The 25,447-nt window shown below is 45.6% G+C and overlaps 1 protein-coding gene across 1 annotated transcript in view; it reads right to left on the bottom strand.

The window, feature by feature from the left end:
* LOC138566784 (cytochrome P450 2F3-like) overlaps positions 1–25,447 on the bottom strand; it is a 463,175-nt gene that overhangs the window by 97,883 nt on the left and 339,845 nt on the right. The window contains exons 5-6 of the mRNA XM_069644434.1: positions 21,276–21,452; positions 7,917–8,058 (exon numbers count right to left, since the gene is read on the bottom strand). Coding sequence (XP_069500535.1) covers positions 7,917–8,058; positions 21,276–21,452 — 319 coding nt within the window. The remainder of the gene's footprint in view (positions 1–7,916; positions 8,059–21,275; positions 21,453–25,447) is intronic.

Genomic DNA, 25,447 nt, shown 5'->3' with positions numbered 1-25,447 from the left:
TTGGCTGTTGACCAAATCATGGAATTGGTTGAAAAATGCTTTCTCAATGAATTAGCAGATGAATTGAAAGCTGGTAGTTGGGAAGGTTGTGAAGCCCTAGTGTAGGTTTGTTGACGAGTAGTTAGATGACTAGTTGGATGACACCTGATTTTCAGCTGTTTGGACCAATCCCTTGATTGAATGAGTCATTTCCTGTTTGGAGGAGGGAATGAAGGCAGTGCCCTTGAAATGTTTAATGATGTTGGCAGGTATAAAAATGTCCTTATAAGGGGCAGTTTTCAGTGGTGTTAGAGTATCAGAAAGTTCTTTAAGAGTGCAGGGCCTGAAGCAAACCATGGTTGTGTTTCATGTTGTGGGATTGTGAGTAGAAATGCCAACATTTTAGAAGTAATCTTCCAAACACGTGTGGCTTCAGCACTCAACAACAGCGCTAAAATATTCAACATTTTCAAGGACTTGAGCACCTCACCTTCAATTTACATTAACCTAATTTCTTCTTAAAAACAGTAGACAAAATAGCCAAGGCCTTTTGGACAAAAACTAAAATATCCAAATATCAATCAGAAATCACAAATCTCCCACTGCAATGATATTTTAACCAAAGCACAAGCAGATCAAAACTCAAATACATAAACTACAAACCTTGGTAAACATTGCCTAATCATAACAACTATAAAATCATTGGGTTCCTAAATTGAGAACTTCCTTGCCACCTTGACAAAAGAGAGCATTGCAACCTTAGCTACAACAGTGTTGAGAATGTTCAACTTCTGCTAAAATCAGAAACTATCCCCTAGTCATTCAAGCAGAGGTCATCCCCACTTTTGAAGAAACATACATGATGCAGAATGAATATAGAAAAAGACCAACCTATTTTTGTCATCTCTTTCATGACAGTAATCCTGGGGAATATGTTTATGTCCCAACTCTCCAGTGACAGTGAAACACGTCTCCATTGAGATGACAACTAATAAGGTTTAAGACCACAGAGAAGTGCTGCAATGGCTCTTGTATTCTTCAACAAAGAGATCCTGAAAATGAACATTAAAAACTCCACAGTGATAATCTAACTTGACTTATCCAAAGCTAATGATACAGTGGAAGACTGAGATATTCTAAATAGATTGCAGCCAAACATGGGCATAGGAGTACAGGCCCTGGCTGGCAGCTGTCCATGAAGGTGGAACACTTTAGATCAAACCCATTCACCTTACACATAGGCACCCTCCAGAATTTGGTGCTAACACCCTGTTTTTTTAATTGCTACCTTCAAATTACTCAAGCAGTTCTCAACATAATTTCAAAAAACAAGCACATCCAATATAACATTGCCAATTGAATGTGTGTTTCAAGGCTGGGTGACTATAAACTAACTTGGTCTAAATTTGAGCAACATGGCAATCCTATTTTTCAAGATTAAAATCCCTAACTTGACACCTTTCCAATAGCGGATGACACTTGGCACCAGTCCAACAACTATTTAAACAGTACAAACTCTATCCATCAAACCAATATCTTGATATGTCAGAAAAAGTAGTTCTGACTAGTACAACGTCATTTTATAGCCAGGCTTTCTAACGTCAGGCTTTTAAACGTGGAAAGAAAAACAAATCAGTTCATCAAATAATTTTTTGGGGTGTGGGAAAGGGCAAGTAAGGGGTTCGAGGGGTCGGGAACAGTTAAAAACGGGTGGATGTGAGTGGTTTGGGGGGGGTGAAACCCCTCCTAAAATAAATATTTGATGAACGTTTTCATTATTATTTCCACTTTGAAAAAGCAGGCGTTAGAAAGCCTGACGATGAAAGAACATGGAACCGTTCTGACTATATCACTAGTCCTCTCTATGAAGGACTATGGTAGCAGTGTATATCAAAGACTGAATAAGTGTCAACACTAACAGTTAAGCATAGTCAAAATCTATGATACTTTACTGATTTAGGCTTCAAGTAGTGTGGTCTCATCAAAACTAGTCTCTATGCATACAATGGCTCCCAACTAAACATCAAATTACCAATGGGGGTCTGGATTCCCCTAGTAACTTAGGGTGAGACCCAAAGTTACTTAAATATGCAAAATACCAATGGGGGTCCTGGGAGTCCCTCTGCCAGACATTAGTCCTGGTTATGAGAGACTTACCCAGAGTCTTTAGCTCACTATCATTCACAGAGAAGAAATATCCCAAACATATCAGTCTTTGTCCTGCCCTGGGGCAGTCCGGCACCGAAATGCTAGGCAGTTCTCCTCTGAACAAGAGTGCCAACAGCATCCCCAGGCACGTCTTTCGGTCTGGTTGGCCCTCATCAGTAGGGAGGAGCTGTGCCTCTCTAAGAATAGTGAGCAAGGGGTCCACGTCTGGATTCCCCTAGTAACTTAGGGTGAGACCCAAAGTTACTTAAATATGCAAATTACCAATGGGGGTCCTGGGAGTCCCTCTGCCAGACATTAGTCCTGGTTACGAGAGACTTACCCAGAGTCTTTAGCTCACTATCTTTCACAGAGAAGAAATATCCCAAACATATTAGTCTTTATCATGCCCTGGGGCAGTCCAGCACCGAAATGCTAGGCAATTAGTACCAAAAGCATCCACAGACATGTGTTTCGGGCTGGTTGGACCTCATCAGTAGAGAGGAGCTGTGCCTCTCTAAGAATAGTGAGCAAGGGGTCCACGTCTGGATTCCCCTAGTAACTTAGGGTGAGACCCAAAGTTACCTAAATATGCAAAATACCAATGGGGGTCCTGGGAGTCCCTCTGCCAGACATTAGTCCTGGTTATGAGAGACTTACCCAGAGTCTTTAGCTCACTATCATTCACAGAGAAGAAATATCCCAAACATATCAGTCTTTGTCCTGCCCTGGGGCAGTCCGGCACCGAAATGCTAGGCAGTTCTCCTCTGAACAAGAGTGCCAACAGCATCCCCAGGCACGACTTTCAGTCTGGTTGGACCTCATCAGTAGGGAGGAGCTGTGCCTTTCTAAGAATAGTGAGCAAGGGGTCCACGTCTGGATTCCCCTAGTAATTTAGGGTGAGACCCAAAGTTACTTAAATATGCAAATTACCAATGGGGGTCCTGGGAGTCCCTCTGCCAGACATTAGTCCTGGTTAGAGAGACTTACCCAGAGTCTTTAGCTCACTATCTTTCACAGAGAAGAAATATCCCAAACATATCAGTCCAGCACCGAAATGCTAGGCAATTCTCCTCTGAACAAGAGTACCAACAGCATCCCCAGACACGTGTTTCAGTCTGGTTGGACCTCATCAGTAGAGAGGTGCTGTGTCTCTCTAAGAATAGTGAGCCAGGGGTCCATGTCTGGATTCCCCTAGTAATTTAGGGTGAGGCCCAAAGTTACTTAAATATGCAAATTACCAATGGGGGTTCTCGGAGTCCCTCTGTCTTCGACTGGGACCTCCCTCTGGAATAGCCTCCCTGCCACTCTAAAACATGAGGAAAACCATCTCTGGTTCCAGAAGCACCTCAAGACCTTCCGCTTTGCTTCTGCCTTCGCTCCCCCTCTCCCCTGCTGATCTACTCTCTCTTGCACTGTGCACCTGGCCACCCTCTGTCCCATGGGCCCAGGTACCTGCTCACCCTGCCACCCTCCTGCACTTCCACCTGGCCACCCCTTGAAATGGGGACTGTATCTGTACCCATACAGTCCCCCACCACCCCATTTTCTTTTTTTTTCTGCACTTATTCAGACTTACCCAGTCTGCTGCTGTAAACACTGCACTTGTCCCTTGCTGGCTGCACTACCACTGTTTATTGCCTCTATTATCTATTTATTTGTATTTATTATTATTTATCTGTTCTCTGATCCGCACTCTCCTCTCTCCCCCTTCCATGCACTTTCTCTGCTTTCCCTTTCCCTATCGGTGGCCTTTGACACGATCAATCACTCAATCCTCCTAGACCGACTCCACTCCATAGGAATCCGCGGAACCGCCCTTAAATGGATAGCTTCATTCCTCAAAGACAGGCACCAAATAACGACACTCTCCAGCTTTACCTCACAACCCCGACCTGTCGACACGGGAGTCCCTCAGGGAGCATGTCTATCCACCCTCCTGTTCAATCTCTACCTGATCACCCTCCCACCAATAATTTGTTCACACAACATCCTGTGTTACAACTACGCCGACGACACTCAACTAATCCTAAAAATCCCGAACTCGAAACCCGACTCCCGACCCGACCTGGCATCCTGCCTCTTTAACATAGAACTCTGGATGACCCAAAGCCACCTCCTGTTAAACCCCTCCAAAACAGAAATCATGATTTGCGGCAACCTCGATCTTCTTCCGCACCCACTACCCTGGCCACCCACCATGGGCAACTCACCGGCACCCTCCAACACAGTGGAAAATCTTGGATGCACCCTAGACTCCGGCCTAACACTCTCGCGCCAAGTCAACAATGTCTCAAAATCCTGCCACTACCACCTCAAAAATCTTAGGCGCATCCTTCCATATCTCTCATTTCCCAACAGAGTCTCCGCGGTCCAATCAATTGTCATATCAAGACTGTACTACGGAAACTCCCTATACCTCGGAATTCATGCCTACCAACTAAACAAACTCCAAAGAGCACAAAACGCGGCAGCCAAAATGCTACTCGCGCTCAGCCCAAGAGACCACGTATCCCCAGCCCTTAAGACACTGCACTGGCTTCCAGTAGTCCGTAGGGTAGCTTTCAAAACCTTATGCCTCTCCCATCGAGCACTACATAAAACCGGACCGCAATATCTTCAAGACAAGCTAATACCTTATCACCCCACTCGCACCCTAAAATCAAGCTCAGCCGGACTCCTAGTAATCCCTAAGACAAACTCAACCAGGTTAGGCGGATCATCATTCTCAGCGCTAGCCCCAACCCTATGGAACTCGCTCCCACCCCACATCCGCCTAACTGAAGACTTAACGGCCTTCCGCAAACTACTGAAAACCTGGCTCTTCCCCTAAAACTAACCAGCAATTTGACCGGAAGCAAGAAATGTACAACTAAATAAAATCGAATGTAAACCATAAGACAAACAATACCAAACGAATAACGTAGATCAAAACAGTGAAGTGGATAATATGAATAAATCATCAGGAAACTAGGAGATCTGGATGGACGCTTGACCAGACGAATGTGTAAGAGTGAATGAGCATGTAGAGGGGACGAGCGAAGAGGGCGGATGAACGTCGAGAACGGACGAGCATGGAGAGCGGATGAGCGTGGAAATCGGATGAGTATGGAGAGCAGATGGGTGTGGAGCGTGGAGAGCGGATAAGTGTGGAGAGCGGATGAGTGTGGAGAGCGGATGAGTGTGGAGAGCGGATCAGTCTGGAGAGCGGATGAGTGTGGAGAGCGGATGAGTGTGGAGAGCGGAGGAGCATGAAGAGTGGAGGAGCGTGGAGAGCGACTGAATGTGGAAAAGCACAGAGCGAGTGTGGAGAATGACTGAGTGGAGAGCGCAGAAGCGTGAGATACAGTTGAGCTGGGAGAGCGGATGAGTGTGAGAGCGGATGAGTATGAGAGCGGATGAGTGTAGAAAGTGGTTGAGTGTGGAGAGCGGATGAGTGTGGAGAGTGGATGAGTGTGGAGTACGGATGAGTGTGGAGAGCGGATGAGTGTGGAGAACGGATGAGTGTGGAGAGCGGATGAGTGTGAAGAGCGCAGTAGCGTGGAGAGCGACTGAATGGGGAAAGCACAGAGTGAGTGTGGAGAACGACTGAGTGAATAGCGCAGAAGCATAGGATGCAGTTGAGCCTGGAGAGCAGATGACGGTGGAGAGCGGATGAGTGTAGAGAGCGGATGAGTGTGGAGAGCGGATGAGTGTGGAGAGCGGTTGAGTGTGGAGAGCGGATGAGAGTGGAGAGCAGATGAGTGTGGAGAGCGGATGAGTGTGGAGAGCGGATGAGTGTGGAGAGCGGATGAATGTTCTGAAACAAACAAATACGTGAAGCGGACATAGGAGTGGCGCAGATGGAGCGGACGATTGCGCGAAAAGGTGAATGGGTGGTGTCGGGTGAGTGTGTGGAGTGGATGTTGTGTGGGGAGCGGATGAGCGTTTGGTGCGGATGAATAGTGTGGAGCGGACGAGTGTGCAGAACGGACGAGTGTGTGGAGCGGACGAGTGTGTGGAGCGGACGAGTGTGTGAAGCGGATGAATGTGTAGCGCAGATGAATGTTGTGAAACAGATGAATGTGTAGAGCGAACAAATACACAGTGCGGATGAGTGTCTGGAACGGATAGTCACGCAGAACAAACAAGTAATATTATCAGGCCAACGAGTAGTATGTTTTGCCGTTGTGTGGGTGGACCGGGTGATCGAGTATAAAGACTGTACGAGTGTCTAGACGGGACGAGTGTGTACACGGGAGGAGTGTATAGATGGGACGAGTGTGTAGACGGGACGAGTGTGTAGACGGGACGAATGTGCGGAGCGGACGACGTTTAACCAGACGAATGTGTAAGAGTGAACGAGCATGTAGAAAGGACGAGCGAGGAGGGCGGATGAACGTCGAGAACGGATGAGCATGGAGAGCGGATGAGCATGGAAATCGGATGAGTATGGAGAACGGATGGGTGGAAAGCCTGGAAAGCGGATAAGCGTGGAGAGCGGATGAGAGTGGAGAGCGGATGAGTATGGAGAGTGGATGAGGGTGGAGAGCGGATGAGTGTGGAGAGCGGATGAGTGTGGAGAGCGGATGAGTGTGGAGAGCGGAAGAGCATGGAGAGCAGAAGAGTGTGGAGAGCGACTGAATGTGGAAAGCACAGAGCAAGTGTGGAAAGCGGATGAGTGTGGAGAGCAGATGAGTGTGGGGAGCGGATGAGTGTGGGGAGCGGATGAGTGTACGGAGCGGATGAGTGTAGGGAGCGGATGAGTGTGGGGAGCGGATGAATGTGGAGGGCGGATGAGTGTGGGGAGCGGATGAGTGTGGGGAGCGGATGAATGTGGAGGGCGGATGAGTGTATAGAAAGCGTTTGAGTATACAGAGCGGATGAGTGCGTAGGCAGACAGGAGTTCATGCGCTGGGTAGACTGGAATGCATGCACAAGAAAGACAGGAGTGCACACTTATGGAACACATGAGAGCATGCGTGAGGCACACTGGAGAAAGAATAGGTCAAGCAAGCATGAATGTGTAGGACAATCCCGAACGCCTGAAACAAACAAAATGAATAGAACGGACCGGCCCGCTCGGAACTGCGTGACATACATAATATGCTTTGGAATGCAGGGCACATTTGAAAGAGTACTTATCAAAACACACCTCACGCTTACTCTCTCCCTTACACCACCACTCAACTAGAACACAGAGATACTATGACACCATTCGGTATAACTGTTCTCACATCTCCATCTCCCGCTCACTCCACAACACTCTAAGTAAACATTGCTGGTTTCACACCACCCAGCCAGGCGTTCTCCTCAGGCCTAACGCAGCCACACTCGTCCTGGATAAAGCCAGCCAGAGCGAACACATACTCCTGATCTCTCAACCACCACACCTACAGCTAAGAAGCAGCTACCACCAGAATTCCGCACCAGCTGCACACATACCTGGTGCACACACGCACTTTTTGACTCTCTCTTCTCTCTCTACTGACCCGAACTTCGGTTCCCGAGGGCGTTCAACCTACCAGCGCCTTCAGACCATACCAATGGTATATAAGGCGCTATATGAATGCAAAATAACATAACATAACTTACACATTTTCAGTGTCACTGAGCATAGTAAGATCGTTGATTTGTTCTCCCCTGTTCCCCTCCCTTTCCTTGTTGCGCTCTGAAACACTTGTGTATGAGCGCGAGACAAATAAAATATCATATCATATCATAGGGACTTTCTCATGGCATACATTATGGTATGTTACAGAGCTACTGTTGTAAGATGTTTTCCCATGCTGGTGTTGTCATACAATAGGTACCTTCTACTTCGGGGTGCCTTAGCAGGATCCTGAATCCATATCTCAGAGTGGAGCCGACCGTTTCTGTTCCTGCAAAGAAGATGTTGACTGTGGTCTTCAACATGGTCTCATAGTTAAAGTGGCTGTTTGGATTTTCCTTTTCCTGCACGAAAAAACACAGAAAGCATTGCTCATTTTCGGAATATACACCCACACAACCACATAAATACTGCACATATGTATATGAACCTCCTACTTCATGATTTTGTAACATATTGATGAAAATAATCACCTCACCTATTTCCATTCTATCACTTTTTCAATATACGCAATAATGAACATACATTTAAAATGTGCTTTTATGTTGTGTCAGCGGTTTTACCAGTGGGGGGTCGACCATAAATGACATACATTGAAGGAGCACAGTAGATGGAGGCCATCCTGCAAAGAAGTGCCTCATCAATATGTTGAGGGTATCTGAGTAGCCAGTTGTTGGGGAGGTTAGGTAATGGGATACATACATCTTGGACATGCCCAATGTGACAGATATAGTTAGCAATCTGAATATATATAGGCAGGGCTGGGTTGGGACAAGAAATAGGCCCGGGCACCTACAAAAAAAAGTGGCCCTCAAACCCTCACCAGTGAATTGCGTCAATTCACAACTTTACAGAAAATCTTACTTATGAAGCGTTAATGGTGAATAGTGGTCAGTGTATGAACCACCTCGGAAAGATGAAATGCCGATTGGGCTAGTGCAGGATTCGAACTTGTGAAGTGCAGGCTGGCTCCACCATGAGTGACAACAGCAGGTGAGTACTTAATTTGTGAGCGACACACCCAGATACTCGAGGCAGTAGCCATGGCCCTGATATTTGATAATTATTTGTTATTTATATAGCGCTTTTGCCAAAGCATTGTAAATAGAACATATTTACAAACAATTACTCTCAACTGAAGTGGGTACTCATTTATCAAGCTCAGATTAATGAAAGGCTGAGTTGGCCGTGCAGGATTTGAACCTGCTACCTGCAGATCACACATAGATGATAGATCTCAGCTGTGCCAGCGAGCGCTTAATCTGCTAGTCTATATATAAGAGAAAGATAGGAGGAGCAAGTGGTTCCTTCCTTCCCTCCTTCCTTCCTCCCTCCCTCCTCCTTCCCCCTTCCTTCTTGCGTCAAAAAGAACTTTGCAGACAATAACAGGGTCAGAGTTCTCTGAACCAGGCTTTTAATGCTGTGTGTGCCTGGTTAGACTAGAACCCCACTTCCACCCTGTCAATTTATTTTGTGCTCTTACCAACGTACAAGAAATGTGAAACAACAAACCTATTTGTACACCACTGTGCATGGCTCTCTATCTTTTAATCACCATACAACTATGAGTTAAGGCACGTTTGCATGAATGACTGACTCAAGGCAGTAGCCATGGCCCTTCCTGGAATTTGATAATGATTTGTTATTTATATAGCACTTTGGCCAAAGCATCCTGCATAGAACATCTTAGTACACCCTCTGCTTCACTCATGCATGATCTGCCTGCACACTCCCAACCATGCTATGTGCACACCCATGTGCATACCAATTCTGGGCATCCTGAACCAACCGAAAACCATTGGCCCGGCTATGCACTCCTTCACCCATAGGCACAAAACATGTTTCCCCAGTTATTTTTGAAGTGAATGAGCCAGCTCTAGCTAGCCCCCATTCCTGCGCAAAACTTGTACCTTTTGTATACTCCCCCAAACCCTGTGATGCACAAAGGGTTACAGAGAGCATCCCCACGCCTTGCAGACCACTTCACTGTATAGGTTTGGTGCACATGTAGAGGGCCTGAAAGTCGACCTACAGCCCACAAGCTTGTTAGGAAATATTTCCCTATCCAAAATGCCATGGCAAGTCGTTTTACATGAAACTATTATTTTCTTCTATTCAATTAAACAATTGAGCCACCTGTACATGAAAACATTTTAAGTTGCTTAAGTAGAGACATGGCATCATGAAGCTCAGTGGACCGGTGCCCAAACAGTTCTATTTTTAGCCTGTCCCCTGCTAAGTGAGAAATTCTACTGCACCATTTTTTGTGATTCCACCTAGCAGCGTTTTTGTAGTATTTAGTCACAAGTAGAACTCCTATGTGACCAGAGGGGAGATATCAAGTGGCACAGCACATGGAAATTCCTGCCATTTCAAGCCACTTACACTTTGTACTGTTGTACACAGAGCCGCAATGTACTCAGAAAACGCTGTTTGGCTTTCCTTATCCGCCATGCTATATCACATGTGTTAGGGAGAATTCTCCAGAATGGTTAATTTCCCTTACCTTTTGAGTCCCTCAGCAGCTTTGCTGGATTTCTATGGTATAATTGTTTTACCTGGTAAGAGTGTGAGCCTTTTTTTCCCACTCTTACCTGTGTTTTGCTGTGTTTTGTAAATGGTGTGCTCATGGACTATGGAGTCTCACCCACTCCATAGGCATCATCTTTTTACTGTGTGTCACACAGCACCTTTAGTGCAGTGACACAGGGTTGTCTTTTCAGACTTCCCACGTTAAACTCCATGTTCTGGGACTGACTACTATCTGCCAGAACATGTAAAGTTGCCATTGACTTTACTAGTCTTTTTAAATGTACAGAGCCAGCACACCCCATCTTCCAATAGAGTACTGGAGGGGTTAATAGTTATCCCCTTTTGTCTGATTCTATGGAACATTAGTATGTTCCCCTTTTTCTAAGATTTGGCTGTTGGCAGTGGTATCTACCATTTTTATTCTACCGCGGACTATGAAAATAGCCTTGGTACCATTAGAGGCTATGGTAGTAGCCTCAAGCTTAAACCTGGTTATCCACTTTTATTTTAACTTGGTTCAGGTCAAGTTGTTTCCCCATATCTTTTTGTAAAGGACTTTCTAGTCTTTTGCACTGCGCGCCAAACCAGGTTTGGTTCCTTTGTTTGTCGTCCTTTGGCAGGCTTCTGCACAGAAGCCCTCCTTAGGCGCCTGAGTGTCTGGGTGGACAGGATGTGAGGGAGTGGTTTGAGACCCCTGCACAGGGTCTCCTTGGAGACCCAAGAAGCACTCCAGTTTGATTGGCTAGGTGGCTGTCCTGCCAGGAAAATCACCCTGCTGGGTGATTGACAGCCAGGTTGTGTGAATGGGGGATTTGGTGCATAAAAAGCCAGTCTCTTGGACTGGAAGGCAGAGTCACCTATAAAACGAGAGAACCAATGAGGAGCTGAAGGAAGACGACTGCTGCAACTACTGGACACCCGGTGAAGCCCTGCTGCAGTACCCTATCACCTGAAATTTTGACGACAGAGGAGATCTGCAAGGAATCTTCTTCCCTTGAGCTTGGTGGGTACAACCAGCTTGCCAAACGCCAGACACCAGTCCTCATCTGGGTCAAATTTGCTGTACATCGCTGTAGGAGATCGGATAGCTAGTAGGCAGAGAACCAGTTTGGGATTTAAGGAGCGCACTTTTTATTCGTTGTTTTGCTCCGCTGCTGGCTTCTTCCCTGGGCAGTGCAGGACCCTCCAGCCATCCTCCATCTTGTCACCACGTCTGAAGCTTCAGGAACTGTGAGCCTGCAGGAACTACCAGGAACAATTGCCTCAGCTACAGCATTCTTCTTCTTTTAAGGTACTGTGCAAATTCGGTCATTCGTTCCGTCTGACCACAGTGAAAGTGCGGGAATCTTTTCGCATCTCCAAAAGCTTGTCCTTCTCTTCTCTTTTGAATAACTTTTCTTACGACCAACTTCATTTTGAACTCTTGGCAAAGACTTAACCACAAACTACTTTGAACTGTGTGATCCTCTGCAAAGACTCTGAACCATTAACATTGGCCCAGACCTATTGACTTGAATCCTAGTTGTAGTAGCCTTTTCTAGATTGCCCTGCCTAATACTTGTTGTTGCTATTGATTTTGGATAACCTTGTATTTTCTCCCTTTTAAATTGCTGGAGTGCCATTTTGCTCACACTTCATTTTGAGCTTAACTTGTCAAGAATTGATTGGGTGTTATTGTAGTATATTTAGACTGTGATTTTCTGCTGCTTTATGATAGTGACCTGTTTTATAACTTATGGTGTAAATAAATGTATATTCTTTTACTCAGAAACCTTGAATCAGTGTTTGTTTAAACCATAGTAATTGCTGTACTTTGTATAACCTCTTGTACTGCTCACTTTACGTTGAGATATGTCTAGCTGCTCAGCCATCGCTACCACTTTACTGTGTAGTACAGGCTTGTACCAAAGGTGAAATTGTACTTACACTTGTAGTCTTAATTGTGTGTGGTGTTCCCAAAGGGTACTGCATATGATTCTGCCTAACAACATGGACATGTATTGAGGAGCTCTGTCTTCGCCTTATGGAGGGGCAAATGCTTTCTAGTTTTCTCATTCTCATCTCTGGGAATCTGATGTGCATGAATCGGGCCTCAAATAGCGTTGATGGTTGGGAGCCTTGGGGCGTTGGGTTAAGTGAATTAATTAGGTGCAGAGAAGTGGGAAAGCTTTGCACGAGGGAATGGTATGCAGCGCCCTTCATTTACACATGAAACTAAACAAAATAACTTGAGGATCAGGAATATTCAAGGAATTATTCATGGGAAGTCCTACACTGCCTGAACCTCCAGGGATTGACTGATATCAGCCATCACACTATGCAAATACTATCCCTGAGCCTTCTCTGGCAGTGGTCTGCTGTAAGGACACGAAGGCCTGCGAGCAGCCATGCGGCCAAGTTGCCGCTTACACTTCCTGGCAGATGTGGGCTTTTAAGGCTCACAGGATCGAGCGTGCTCGACTTGCAATACACTTGAGTCGTTCCTGTGCTTGGAGCCCCAAGCCATGCCACGAACCTACTACTGCCCTGCCTTTCGAGTTACCTTTAGGCTCCTATCCTGCATCACAGTCCAACTACCAGTGCCACCCCGAACTTACCAGAAAGTCTCCTCAGCCTCACATAGATCTACAGGTCCACGCCCAATAATCATGTCAAAGCACGATCTCCAGCTGAGAAACAACCCCCGTGCGATCAAACAGTATTCAGAGTTCACTCATTACAGTTTAATTCACAGGGACGAACTACTCACAAACCGTACATTGTCTGTGACCCATCACCCCAGTTCTTCCTTGTGTGCTGACAGCAACTTCCAATGTTTTCTGCGAGTCCCCAGGGGCAACTCGTTGACAGCTGGTGCCTTACACGTCTAGGCAGAAAGCCACGTCTGGCAACCTCCCTCAATCTATGCTAAGGCTGATGGTACTATATGAATTACCCTTAAGGCAAGCAGCCTGGCGAGCCGCTCCCTTGTGCTTTGTTTAAAGTGCCCAACAGCGCTTTGAAGCTACCCCAGCTAAGACCATGTGCTATATATTCGTGAGCTATAGAAACAAAGGTGATATGCATATAACAATGCATCGTGACATGACATATTGTATTATAATGTAATATACCATCATAACATGCTACCACAACCTGTAACGTCATATCACGACATAATGTCATGAAATAAGGAAACATAACATCATAGCACAAGTCTGAGCTTCATTTTATCCCATGATAGTGTATCGCTATAATATAATACCATCACAGTATAACAAACATTATGAGGGGGTGGGGGGGCCTGGAGCCTGGAGGAGAAAAACGAAAAGACCCGTGGCACCCTAAAGCTTCTGTCAGCTCTGAGTGTAGCTTTTAATTTGATCCGTTCGTGGTGCTTTTCATCTGTTTTTTTCATTCAATCAATGTCACAGTTTGTGAGTGATGTTATATTTCATTCAGGGGACATTGAGTAAATTGCATTTCTTCCCTCACCCTCCCTCCTCTTCTGTTGCTATCCAGCGCTTTGAACAGCTGTTGGGAGGCATGGGCGCTATGAAAACAGCACTCAAGACAGAGCCGGTATAGGAGCGTTCTGTTTATGATTCTAACACAGTGGACCGGCCAGAAACCCACACAGCCACTGTTCTGTATTGCCAGGGACAGTGTGCTGGCACAGGGTGCCCAAAGATGCCCAGTCTACTCACTCTAGCGGTAAACATAATAACAGTCATAGCTGATAAGCACACTCAGGAAAGTAAATAATGAGAAGGGAAAGCAACACTAAGATCCTAGTACTTACTGTGGCAGAGCATGCCAGTGCCATGTCCTGTAGTCCAGTCCGCTTTGCTCCTCTCCTCGGCTGGGCCTGGGTAAGGCGCAGGCTGCCAGTGCCTAGTGGGACTGGGGAGGGGCACTGCTGCAGCAGCCATGCAGCTCCCCAGTCGGACTAGTTGTGCCCATCGCTCAGTGATTGGTTGCAGGTAGCACCGGTAGAGACTAGTGCAGTGGTCCGGTCCAACTGTGCCCCACTCTGAGTCCTGCTGCTGTGTGTCCTGTGCTGCCTAGTGCTGGGTATGAGTGGCATGGCCGCACCCAGACCCAGCCAGGCTCACACCACCATGTGCATCCGTGCCAGCCGAGCCACAACCCCCCCAAACCCCTCCAACACCCACCCACCATGAAACTATCAGCAAAACTTGATACTGCAAAAGTCAAAACATGGGATGAGAGACAGATAGGTAACAGCACAAGCTCAGCCTCAGGCCCTCAGCTCACACAGTCATTCATGATCGGCCAACCCACCTACGGCACCCCGGGCTGGCCCAGAACAATGTGTTGCACTTCCCTTGCAACAAACCACTTGCAAATGCAATGCAATGATGTTACAATTTACAAGTGGAGACTGGCAGTGGGCCTGCTGCCTCCTGACTGGCGCCATAACCATCGCCGGTGAATGGATTGGGCCTGGCTCAGGGGCCCTGCCAGCCAGACCTGCACGGCCTACTCTATTGTGATGCATTCATCAAAGAAAGGTAACACATAGGTGTTATCTTTCTTTGATGAATGCATCCACTGACTGTGTGTGCCCCGAGATAGCTGCTGAGTTATTTGTAACCTCAAAACCAACCCATGTGGTAGCTTATAAAACTGGCTCCTAGCGCTTCCAAGTCATTCGGCCATGGGCCGATTGGACGATGCAACCAGTCCGACCCTGTATACAGGCTTAATGCAAAAATGTATCATATTATACATATTCATTTATTTACAGCTGAAGATAGTAATGGAGAATTGTGGCTAGGTTGCAAGACAGAAGATGGAGCTTGAGTCTAGTTTTGAAGCATACGAGATGGAATAGTTTTGAAATATAGGGGAAATTAATTCTAGTGTAGTGCCCGGTGAAGCCCAGCTGCTGTGCTGAACTCCTTTTTCATCTTGCCAGAAAAGCTTCATACGGAATGACTTCTCCCCTTGGGTTAGTCGGACCAACTAACCCAGAGATGAACACCACTGGACCACTATCCCTGACTTGCTGTGCCTCTCTGTCCCTTCGGAAGCCCAAAGCCAAGGGTCGAGTGTTCATAGTCGAGTGCAACGTGTGCCGCAGAATGAATCTGAACTGAAGCTGCAGGAAACTCCTAAGGACCATCCCGAAGCAGGACCTCCAGATCCAGAGTCCCCTCATCAGAGTGCAGAACCGAGAGAGCAAAGAGAATCCAACCGGTGTCCGATATCCGCATCAGTGCTGTTTGCTAAGTGCTGAAATCGCGAAGTGCCGCTGTACCAAAAAGAGCCCATAACTGCCAACGGCCTCCGGGGTACTGCCACAGGACCCTCCATGTGTCCTCCCTCTTGTCCCCATGACTGATGCTCAGGAACCAAGGTCTGCACTGCTGTAGAAAGACAGAATCCAGCTGGACCACTCTTCTTCAAAGCAGAGGTACAGTTTAGGCTTGGGGTACTTACCTTATTGCATTTAGCCGTGCTCTTCTCACTTGGGAATTGCATTGGCTTACCTCTTTACGAGTTGATTTCAACTCTCTTCTAACAGGCTTAACAGCTTGTGAACCTACAAGTGATTTGTCTAAAACTTTCTAATTTTCTGCACGACTTTGATCTTGAAGTTCACCAGATCCATAGATTGTGTCCCACATTACTTTGATTGTTCTGGCTCCCTGAGGCACTCTTCTAGAGCATTGACTTTGACCGCATAGGTGGTAGCTTGTTATATACTGTTACTGGTCGGAAAGGCTTATCTAGACTTCATTGGAGGATTTAGCTGTCCTCACATGTATTGAAAAACTGTCTAACCTTTTTCTTTCCCTAACCTTTCCTTTCTGAAACCTCAGAATCTACAAAGTATACTAGTATGGTATATACATTTCATTACTGTCCTTGTGATTGAAGTCACCTCAGGGTGTAGCAATTGTGTATGAAGCATATCTGAAGATTACCCACTAACTCGTTTTGATTCTGAAAATTAATTTTAAGGTATATTCACATTGTTTCAATAAATTGCCCTTGGTAAAGAAAGCTTACTTAAAAAGTGATGTTAATAAAAAAGAAAAAAAAGTATTTATAGCTGAAACCTTGAGTGTAAGAGATACTTGGTTACTTGTATTTACAGATTTCATGTGTATAGCTCCACAGCTCACATTTACTCCTCTTGAGATAGGCCTGGCTGCTCAGTCACACTACCAACTTGTGTAATACAGACCTATACCAAAAGGTGTGTTACCTAATACAAAGCAGATAAGTGCTGGGTAGTCTCACACAGTGTGACTGCACCATTTCTTACCTAGCAGGGGCCACACCATATGTATATTAGATATCTTCCATGACCACCAAGTGCATTCAGTCATAACATCAGTAGCAACAGTCAACGTCCTCACCATTCTTGAAAATATGTTCATAAAAATTGGCAGTGTCTGTGTGAACTCCTTCCCATCAAGGCATTCGACATCTACACTTTTTCAGCCCCCATTCCCAGCACCTGTTGGAAACCCCTGGAGTATTGCTGACTTTTTATTTATTGATTGTCACGTCCGGGCCCTGAACGTAAAACTACTTTGCTCCCAGCAGTGGTCCATTTTCTTTTTGACTCTCTAGACCTCTCCAATGGGAGGAGGCAGGCATGTTATCTGTACTTCTTGAGTGTTTAAACGTGCTTCCAACCCTTCAAGACTGGAGCAATAGCTGCTGATGCTTAAATGCATTTATTGAAGAGAGATCTCGCCTTTCAATTTCTTCATGAGAACTTTATTTTCCTGAGAGTTCTCACGCACTAACCGTTAAAGGGACATCTGTGAGTCTCAGTGATATGCTGCTGGTAGGGACAGTTACGCCTTACATGCATACACACATTTTAAAACTGGCAACTGACTTTAGAGGTTACTACTTTAAGATGATTAAAACACATGCTTGTCAACAAATGCAGCCAGCATGTTTTGTTTGTTTTAATTCCATGGCTTATTCTCTCTCCTTGAGCTTGCTCTCTCCCTCCTCTCTCTCTCTCTCTCTCTCTCACTCACTCTCTCTTTCTCTCTCTCTCTCTTTCTCATTTATTTTCTGGCTGTCTCCTTGTACTCTATCAACTTAGACTCCCTCTCACTCTCTCTTTCCCTTTGCCCCCTCTCTCTTTAAACTGCCTCTCTCCCTCTCTCCCTTTCAACTTGCAGTGTGTCTGTCTCTCTTTGCCTCTTATCCTTTTCATTCACTTGCATACCTGCATCCCTTCTCACATTCTCCCATGAAACCTGACACTCTCCTCCTTTCATACTGTTGCCTATACATGCAAAATGCAAAGAACAACAGTGACGATTGTGGGGTTAATCCAGGAAAAGGGGTGCGCTCAGGCAACCACTATTTTACGCAAAGTATCAAGTAATGGATAGCTGCAGTGTCTGGTCAAGTCAGGCTAAACCCCTGCCTGATGAAAGGTTCACAGTTTAAAAAGGTTTAAACCAGAGAGATTGTGTTTATCCAATTGGGTTACATTAGGAGAATTGTATTCCAACAAGTAACTCATCATCAATGTTAACAGATTCTTATAAGTGTGCATACTTATCATCAAAAACAAACCATATTGGTCTGAGCCTGTGAACACAAATTACCTTTTAGTCACAAACAAACTATATTGATCTAAGTCTTAGCAATGAACACAAATGATCAACATAACTTGAAATAGCATTTCAAATTACATTTTGTAAATATATATCAACCCTTATGCTATTCGATAGCGGATTACAAACCATTTGTGAAATGTGGTGATAACAGTGGTGAGTTATGGAAGATTATACTATTTTCTGGACACATATAATCTTTATTTCACAACTAGCTAATGGAGGATATCAATTAACACAGATTACGAATCTGGAGATAATGAGGACCTGAAACATGAGATACTACATGTTTTGCTGAAGAGTAGTACTGGTCCCATGTGGTGAGTGAGGACTCACAAAGCAATCACTTATTAGCCTAAACCATGCTGCATGGCTAGATGCTCAATACCACCACACAGGGTGGAGTTTGCCACTCTGAATGCCTATTTGGTTTCATTGAACACAAGAACTAATTGCATACTAGACATAACAAGAAATGAGGAGCAAATGAGAGTGTGGGTGTGTGGCTGCTCTCAATAAGATATTAGTCACAACTGTATCAAAGTGCTTGTAATAAAGACTGTGGCACACACGTCATATGATCACCTGCATGCTAATATTAATGTTATACTTTGATAATATTTGCATGGTGATTTACAGTTAGAATCTATGTCTCAATTAGGTTCATCTATTTGAGTTGACAAGCATTTTATTTCTTTACTTTCCGTGTCTGTGTTTTTGATGTCTGTCTGTATCCCTATGCACCCCCTTGACGTATGATATATATATATATATATATATATATATATATATATATATATATATATGAAAAAAGAAAAGAGGAAAAATGAACCGCACTCTCTGCGGCCGATTGAAAGGCCATGGTCATGGAAAAAGGAAGCACAGCTCACAGCAAAATGAAGGTCAGGAAGTTATTTAATGTATCATATAAACAAAAAAAAATCAATAAAAAATACGGCTGGAAGGCAGTAGAAAAAACAGAGGCAGGACGCCCGTGAGCGCGACCCAAACACAACGCGTTTCGCACTCAACTGAGTGCTTGATCACGGTAGTGGCCATGTAGTTATGGTTAAATTGGTGTTTCCATAGGAAGAGCACTTTTTGGACGGCTTATAACTTCGCTCCCCCGGACGAATCCTCAACAAACTTTGCAAAAAAGTATATGGCCCACTCTGAATATTTTTCCAAAGTTTGGAGAGGATTCGTCCAGGGGGGGCAAAGTTATAGGGGGGGTCCGAAAACTTTTTTTTTTCCCATAGACTGAAATGGGATTTATTTTTTGCTTGCGCCTACAGCCCAAACCGCTGGACGGATTTTCACGAAATTTGTACCAGGAGCAGCGGCTTGGTCCCGAAAGCGTGCTTTTGCAAATTTGGTGAAAATCCGTCCAGTAGTTTTTTTTTAAATGACCAAAAAGTAGGTCTGAAAAAATTAGTGATATCTGTTACACTTCCCTGTTCGCTCCGTGGACAGGACGGTGATTGGGCAAGCAGCTTGCGTGATGTCCGCAGACATCTGACGTGCTTTTCTATTGGCTGCCGTGAAGCGTGCAGTGCATCTATTTTCAGAGACGCCCACCATCTTTGTTTATCGGAGCGGGATCTGCTGCCTGCACAGTGTAGATGGGGGCTGCGGCCATGAAAAGGCGGTGAGGCACAGGTCCTCGTGTCTCTCTCTTGTTCCCCCCACCCCCCGGTCATGGCCCGTGTCTCCCATGTTCCCCCCACTCGCTGATTCTCCGTGTGTTCCTCCCACCCCCCGCTCATGCTCCGTTTTTCTTTCCCGTTCCCCCTGCTCATGTCCCATGTCTCCCTCCCCCCTCACTCCCCACTCATGCCCCGTGTCTCCCTACTGTTCCCCCCCACCCACCACTCATACCCCATGTGTCTATCCCCTTCCCCCACACCCCCGCTCATGCCCCATGTCTCTCTCCCCTTCCCCCCACCCCCGCTCATGCCCCATGTGTCTCCCTCCTTTCCCCCCACCCCCCGCTCATGCCCTGTGTCTCCCTCCTTTACCCCACCCCCTGCTCATGCCCTGTGTGTCTCTCCCTCTCCCCCCACCCCCCGCTAATGCCCGTGTTTCCCTTGTGTTACCCCCCAACCCCCCGCTCATGCCCCGTGTCTCTCTCGTGTTCCCCCCACCCCCCGCTCATGCCCCTTGTCTCTCTCCTTTCCCCCCACCCCTGCTCATGCCCCGTGTGTGCCCTCTTCCCCTACCCCCTGCTCATGCCCCGTGTGTGCCCTGTTCCCCCCACCCCCCGCTCATGCCCCGTGTGTGCCCTGTTCCCCCCACCCCCTGCTCATGCCCCGTGTGTGCCCTGTTCCCCCCACCCCCCGCTCATGCCCCGTGTGTGCCCTGTTCCCCCCACTCCCCGCTCATGCCCTGTGTCTTCCCTGTTCCCCCCGCCCCCTGCTCATGCCCCGTGTCCCCCTTGTGTTCCTCCCCACCCCCCGCTCATGCCCCGTGACTCCCTTGTGTTCCTCCCCACCCCCTGCTCATGCCCTGTGTCTCCTACATGTTCCCCCCACCCCCCGCTCATGCCCCGTGTCTCCCCTGTTCCCCCACCCGCTGCTCATGCCCCGTGTCTCTCTCGTGTTCCCCCACCCCCGCTCATGCCCGTGTTTCCTTCTTTTGCCCCCCCACCCCCTGCTCATGCCCCGTTTGTGCCCTGTTCCCTCTCACCCCCCGCTCATGCCCATGTGTCTCCCTTGTTCCCCCTCCACCCCCCGCTCATGCCCTGTTGTGTTCTCTTTATACACCCCGCCTTCCCTTTCCATGGTGGCCATCTTGGTAAAACATTTTCCTCCCTACACCGGGACGCCGCAGGCGTCCCGGTGTAGGAAGGAAAATCTTTTTTTTTTTTTACCACCCAGGGTTCCCACTTTGAGGACCTAAGATGCTAGTGGTCTTCATCTATTGAAAAGGATGTTATGGTGACGTTGCACTAATAAAAACCTATAAAATTCAGTTAAAAAAATGTGTTGCAGGGACTTTATGGTTAAGTTGCACTAATAAAAACCTATGAAATTCAATGAAAAAACTTTGTTAAAGGGACGTTATGGTTAAGTTGCGCTACTAAAAACCTATGAAATTCAGTGAAAAAACGTTGTCAAAGGGACGTTATGGTTCCAAGTAAAACCGAAAAACCCTTGAAATTCGCCAGTTATGGTAAGCTAAGCAACCATAACTCGCGCCACCACTGTGCACTGCTAAGACTAACACCCAGGACATCAAAGATGACATCACAAATGTAATTGATGACATCACTGATGACATCACATGTCTGGCTCCCCCTTTTTTCCTTTACTGACATATCTAGGCCACATGGTTTTCTTCAGTAACAGTCAGGAATTAAAAGTGGAAAAGGTAGTATATTTGTAGACTTATCCTTCAAGTATGTTCTTACAGCCATATTTATCTATTACCTGCTCAAGTTTTATGAGGAAGCTGTCGATGAAGTCACGGGGATTGTTTGGGTCCAGCGTCTCTTTGTTCTGTTTCAGTCGCTTAGCCACAAACGCCCCTAGCTTCTGGTAGTTGCTGTAGATTTTTCTGTGTGGCCCCGGAACATGCTTCATGATTTTGGGGAACACAAACAATAGCTGCAGAGGACGTGAAAAAATGTGTAATTATTCATGCAACTGTACATCAGTTACTATGTTGCTAAGAAGGGAGTTCAATTAATCTTGTTTTGCATAGGCCTGTGAAACTAAACAATAACAATATAGTTTATACAGCAAGCAGTGCATTGCTAAAGTGATTTTGGTATAATGGATAAATGACAATTCTGAACACCACACTTTCACGTGCTAACAATGCTAAGAGAATACTCATAGATATCTAAGTAACTATATTCCATATAGAATAATGGAGTATTGCATGATGATGGAGGGTCTTGGTCCACGACGACCTCCAAACTTGGAATTTGATAGTGCAACACTTTGGTGGTAATATATTGGTAAAACCTCAACCTCACTTTATTGCTACTTTTGACTGGCCCACCAAACATGTAATGTGCTCTCATTGAAGCTTTTTAAAATCTTTGTTAATATCCACAGTGGGTCGGTGTTCTTATGTCCCATGGCATAATTCATGCAGCCAATTGTTGTGGCTGATATCTCTGAGGAAGACGGTGGAACACATGTAACACATAAACAGAAATATCTGAATAGATGGAATTTTTAGTGAACTGAGTTTTCATGAACATTATCCATGATTCGGGTAAAGTCATTTTGGTGGATTCTTCTAAAATAACAGCAAAGGTGTGGTTTGATTTTAGAATCAGTCTTGTCGGGCAGAGGGTCAGGTGAGAGGTTTCTAGAGCAGTTGAGGGAATCCACTTTAGATGAGGGAGAAGGTTTCAGTTAAAGGTCAGGTAGCGCAATGAAATATGGTTTAGTTGTGGGACAAGTGGGCAATTTAAATATGAGATGCTGTCATTTTGTCATTGATACTAGATACACGCCTTTCATCAGATATTCTTGCCAATGTTTTATTTGTGTTAGAATAGTTTGGAGGCAGGCATGACATTGAATTACATCTAGTGTCTGTCAGTGGTTTTGCCATCTTTTAAGATCAAGGTGGTACGGAAGACCATTTACACATTGCAACATTCTGAGACTTGGACACATGGAGCCTTTCATATTCAAACTATAAATACAAATCCCAGAAAGTTGAGAGAAAAGTAAGGATAGGACTAGAATCTCACAAAGGATGTCGAGTGAATGACCCAAAATACAAACAATAAAAACAATCCCATTTTACATGCAAAAATAATCAGACAGTACCATACATCCAAGAAGTTACATTTTCTATAGCTGAAACCACAAATTAACTAAACTATTCGTAGTAATGATTACAACATGATCCTGCATCCCCCAAATGGCTAAATCATATATACAGTTCTAATAATCCCCTATAGTCCATTGTACTTATAGTGACACATTATCGAAAACACATCCCCCTAAACACGTGACCTACTACAGTTTCACAGTGAAACCCAGAAGTTGATTGTCTACCAGGTACATTGTTTCCATTATATATTTCTTTAACAAGTGAACATTATTGACCATTATGTGATGTGCACCCCTCCATCGGATCCTGATAAAAGTGTGAATAACAAAGCCAACTCTGCGTTGATAATACAATGACCTTCCTCATTATACATACAGAAATAGCTCCCTTAGCCTTGCAGATACATTTATCGGCATCACCTCTGTTCTCCCATCCAAAATCACGGTACAGCCCTTGCACGTCTCCGGGGCATTACTCTTATGTCTGAATTTCACTTATTTTATTTGTCCTTGGAGTGCAGTGCCTGCACTTCAGATATGATGAGCGCTCTTCGGGTGAGAGCAGTAGTGCTATAAATCTTCATCAGGCCTCTTGGCATCAAAGAACCCATGCCCTGTTCACATGCATTTAACCTTCAAAGGTGCATCCCTACCCTTCCTCCCTTGACCCAACATTCCCTTCTCAGTACTGCTGAGCTCAGCAGCTAGACCCAATTAACTGTTGTTGCCACTGATGGATGGAAGAGGGACTTCTCTCAGGATTACTTGAACAGTGCCCCAGGTCCACATTGAGCAAGTTTCTAATGCATCAAAAACACATTCTCTAACATGCCCGATAATCCAACATAATAGAACTCTTGCTACCCTAACTCCCAGACCTCGCCTTTTAGAGCAAGACCTCTCTGACTCAATCTCATGCACTTACCTATATCTGCTACCTGCTCACACACCCCTTGGAACATGACATTGGGCCTCATTACGACCCCAGCGTTAGACGTGCTGGGAAAACCGGTGTCATGTTTTTTTTCCGGAGCCTGGATTTGGGGAATTACCAGGGCATTACAGCCCTGGCGGTCCTGTAAGCCATAGGACTCAATGGGACTGGGGAAAACGGTAGCACCAGCACCACTCATAATGGTGATGGTACTACCGTCAAAGTCTACGAGCGGATGCCGTTCCACCCACCAGATCAGACCTGGCGGGCGGGACGGCACCCGCCCTCAGAACTCGGAGCGTGCCGGTGCGGTAACAACAGTGCCAGTAGCTTACCGGCACCATTGATACCATGACCGCAACACTCCTAATGAGGCCAATTGTATACTACTCTTAAAGGCAAAATACATTGCCTTAGCTTTAACCTCTGCAATTGCAAAGTATATACATTGCTGCTCTTTCTGTATGGCTGTATGGTGTTTCTAATATGTGTCAAAGCTAATTATAAATGGGTAAATGTGCATTCTGCCACGCCCAACAAAAACTATTAGCCCTATGTTGTCAGCATATATGTTTTTCGCAGCCTAAATCTCTTCGCCTGATGAGAACATTGCACTTGCATCCCAATCCCAACAAGGGCCATCTTGTTTGTCAGGTTTGCATTCCTTAATCGACCATTCAGGAAGATAATGTATACTCTGCAAATACCATGGTGTGTTTTCTAATAGGGCCGTTACTAAAAACTGTTTAGAGAAATGTCTTCTATATTTCATGATATGCAGGAGGGGATTAAATGCACTATCAGTAATTGTGGGATTTGTTGATCATTGGCCAAGCCAAATACAAGCTTCAGAGACATAGCCGTATGTTTCTTGGTAGGTTGGAGTAAATTGTACTTAGTATGGGCTGCAAGTGAGTGTCTTGTCTTGTATTCACCATTCAAATTACACATTTCAGTGAAGTGGCTAATTTATTTACGGTGGCATGCATTAATTAACTGTAACTGGATGTGCTGTCCATTATCAGGCATAACTATACTTGTATATTACTTAGCAGAGGTTGGTGTTTATATCCAACAGCATTAGTGGGTGTGCCATCTTTTAGTACCTAGACCAAACACTAGCTATTTGTAGTCGCAAAGACAATGGGCCAGATTCTCAAAAAGTGAGCCCCTCATTAAAATTCCCAGTGGTGCATAGATGTATCAGTGTCATTGCGCCTTTCACTTCTCTCCACAAATCCACAAACATGAGAACAAAAATGCGCTCAGCACATAGAGATGCACAAAGTTGTGCAAACAAAGCTCAAATAATGGTGCAAAAAGGCTGGATCTGATGTGATGCTCATGTTTAAATCATATTTATCAGATGCTCGCAAAAGTAGAACAAAATAAGTCATGCTGCCATATAAACGTACAAATCACATTGTTGACACATTAAATGTGTACAACGCGCCACAGAAACTACGCCAAAGCAGGAAAAATCCCTTGAGCACCAGCAGAAAACCTGAAACAACGCCCACCTCTATCCATCTACATCAAGACCCTGACATGACATCATCCAACACTAAAGGTGGTACAGAATGCAACAAAGGATGCCAAACACCAAACATCACCAAGGATGAGCAGGATGCCATGATAACTTCTATGGGAGACCACGAAGTGACCCCATACAATTTACAACTGCAAAGGGCAAGCCGTACAAATGGGTCAAACTCACAAGCAATGTCAATGCCCTAGGAGTGACACTGAGGAACAAAAAAGAAGTATCGAAAAGATGAAGAAAGCCAGTGGCACAGGTGGCGGCTCGGGAGCAGACAACTCCCTCATCCCAGCAGAAGAGGCAATGGCAGGCATGATCAATACAGTGGCA

This window comes from Ambystoma mexicanum, chromosome 2p, assembly GCF_040938575.1.
Source record: "Ambystoma mexicanum isolate Mex_15411 chromosome 2p, UKY_AmexF1_1, whole genome shotgun sequence".
Classification (NCBI taxonomy): Eukaryota; Metazoa; Chordata; class Amphibia; order Caudata; family Ambystomatidae; genus Ambystoma; species Ambystoma mexicanum.
This window is presented reverse-complemented; position numbering and strand designations above follow the sequence as displayed.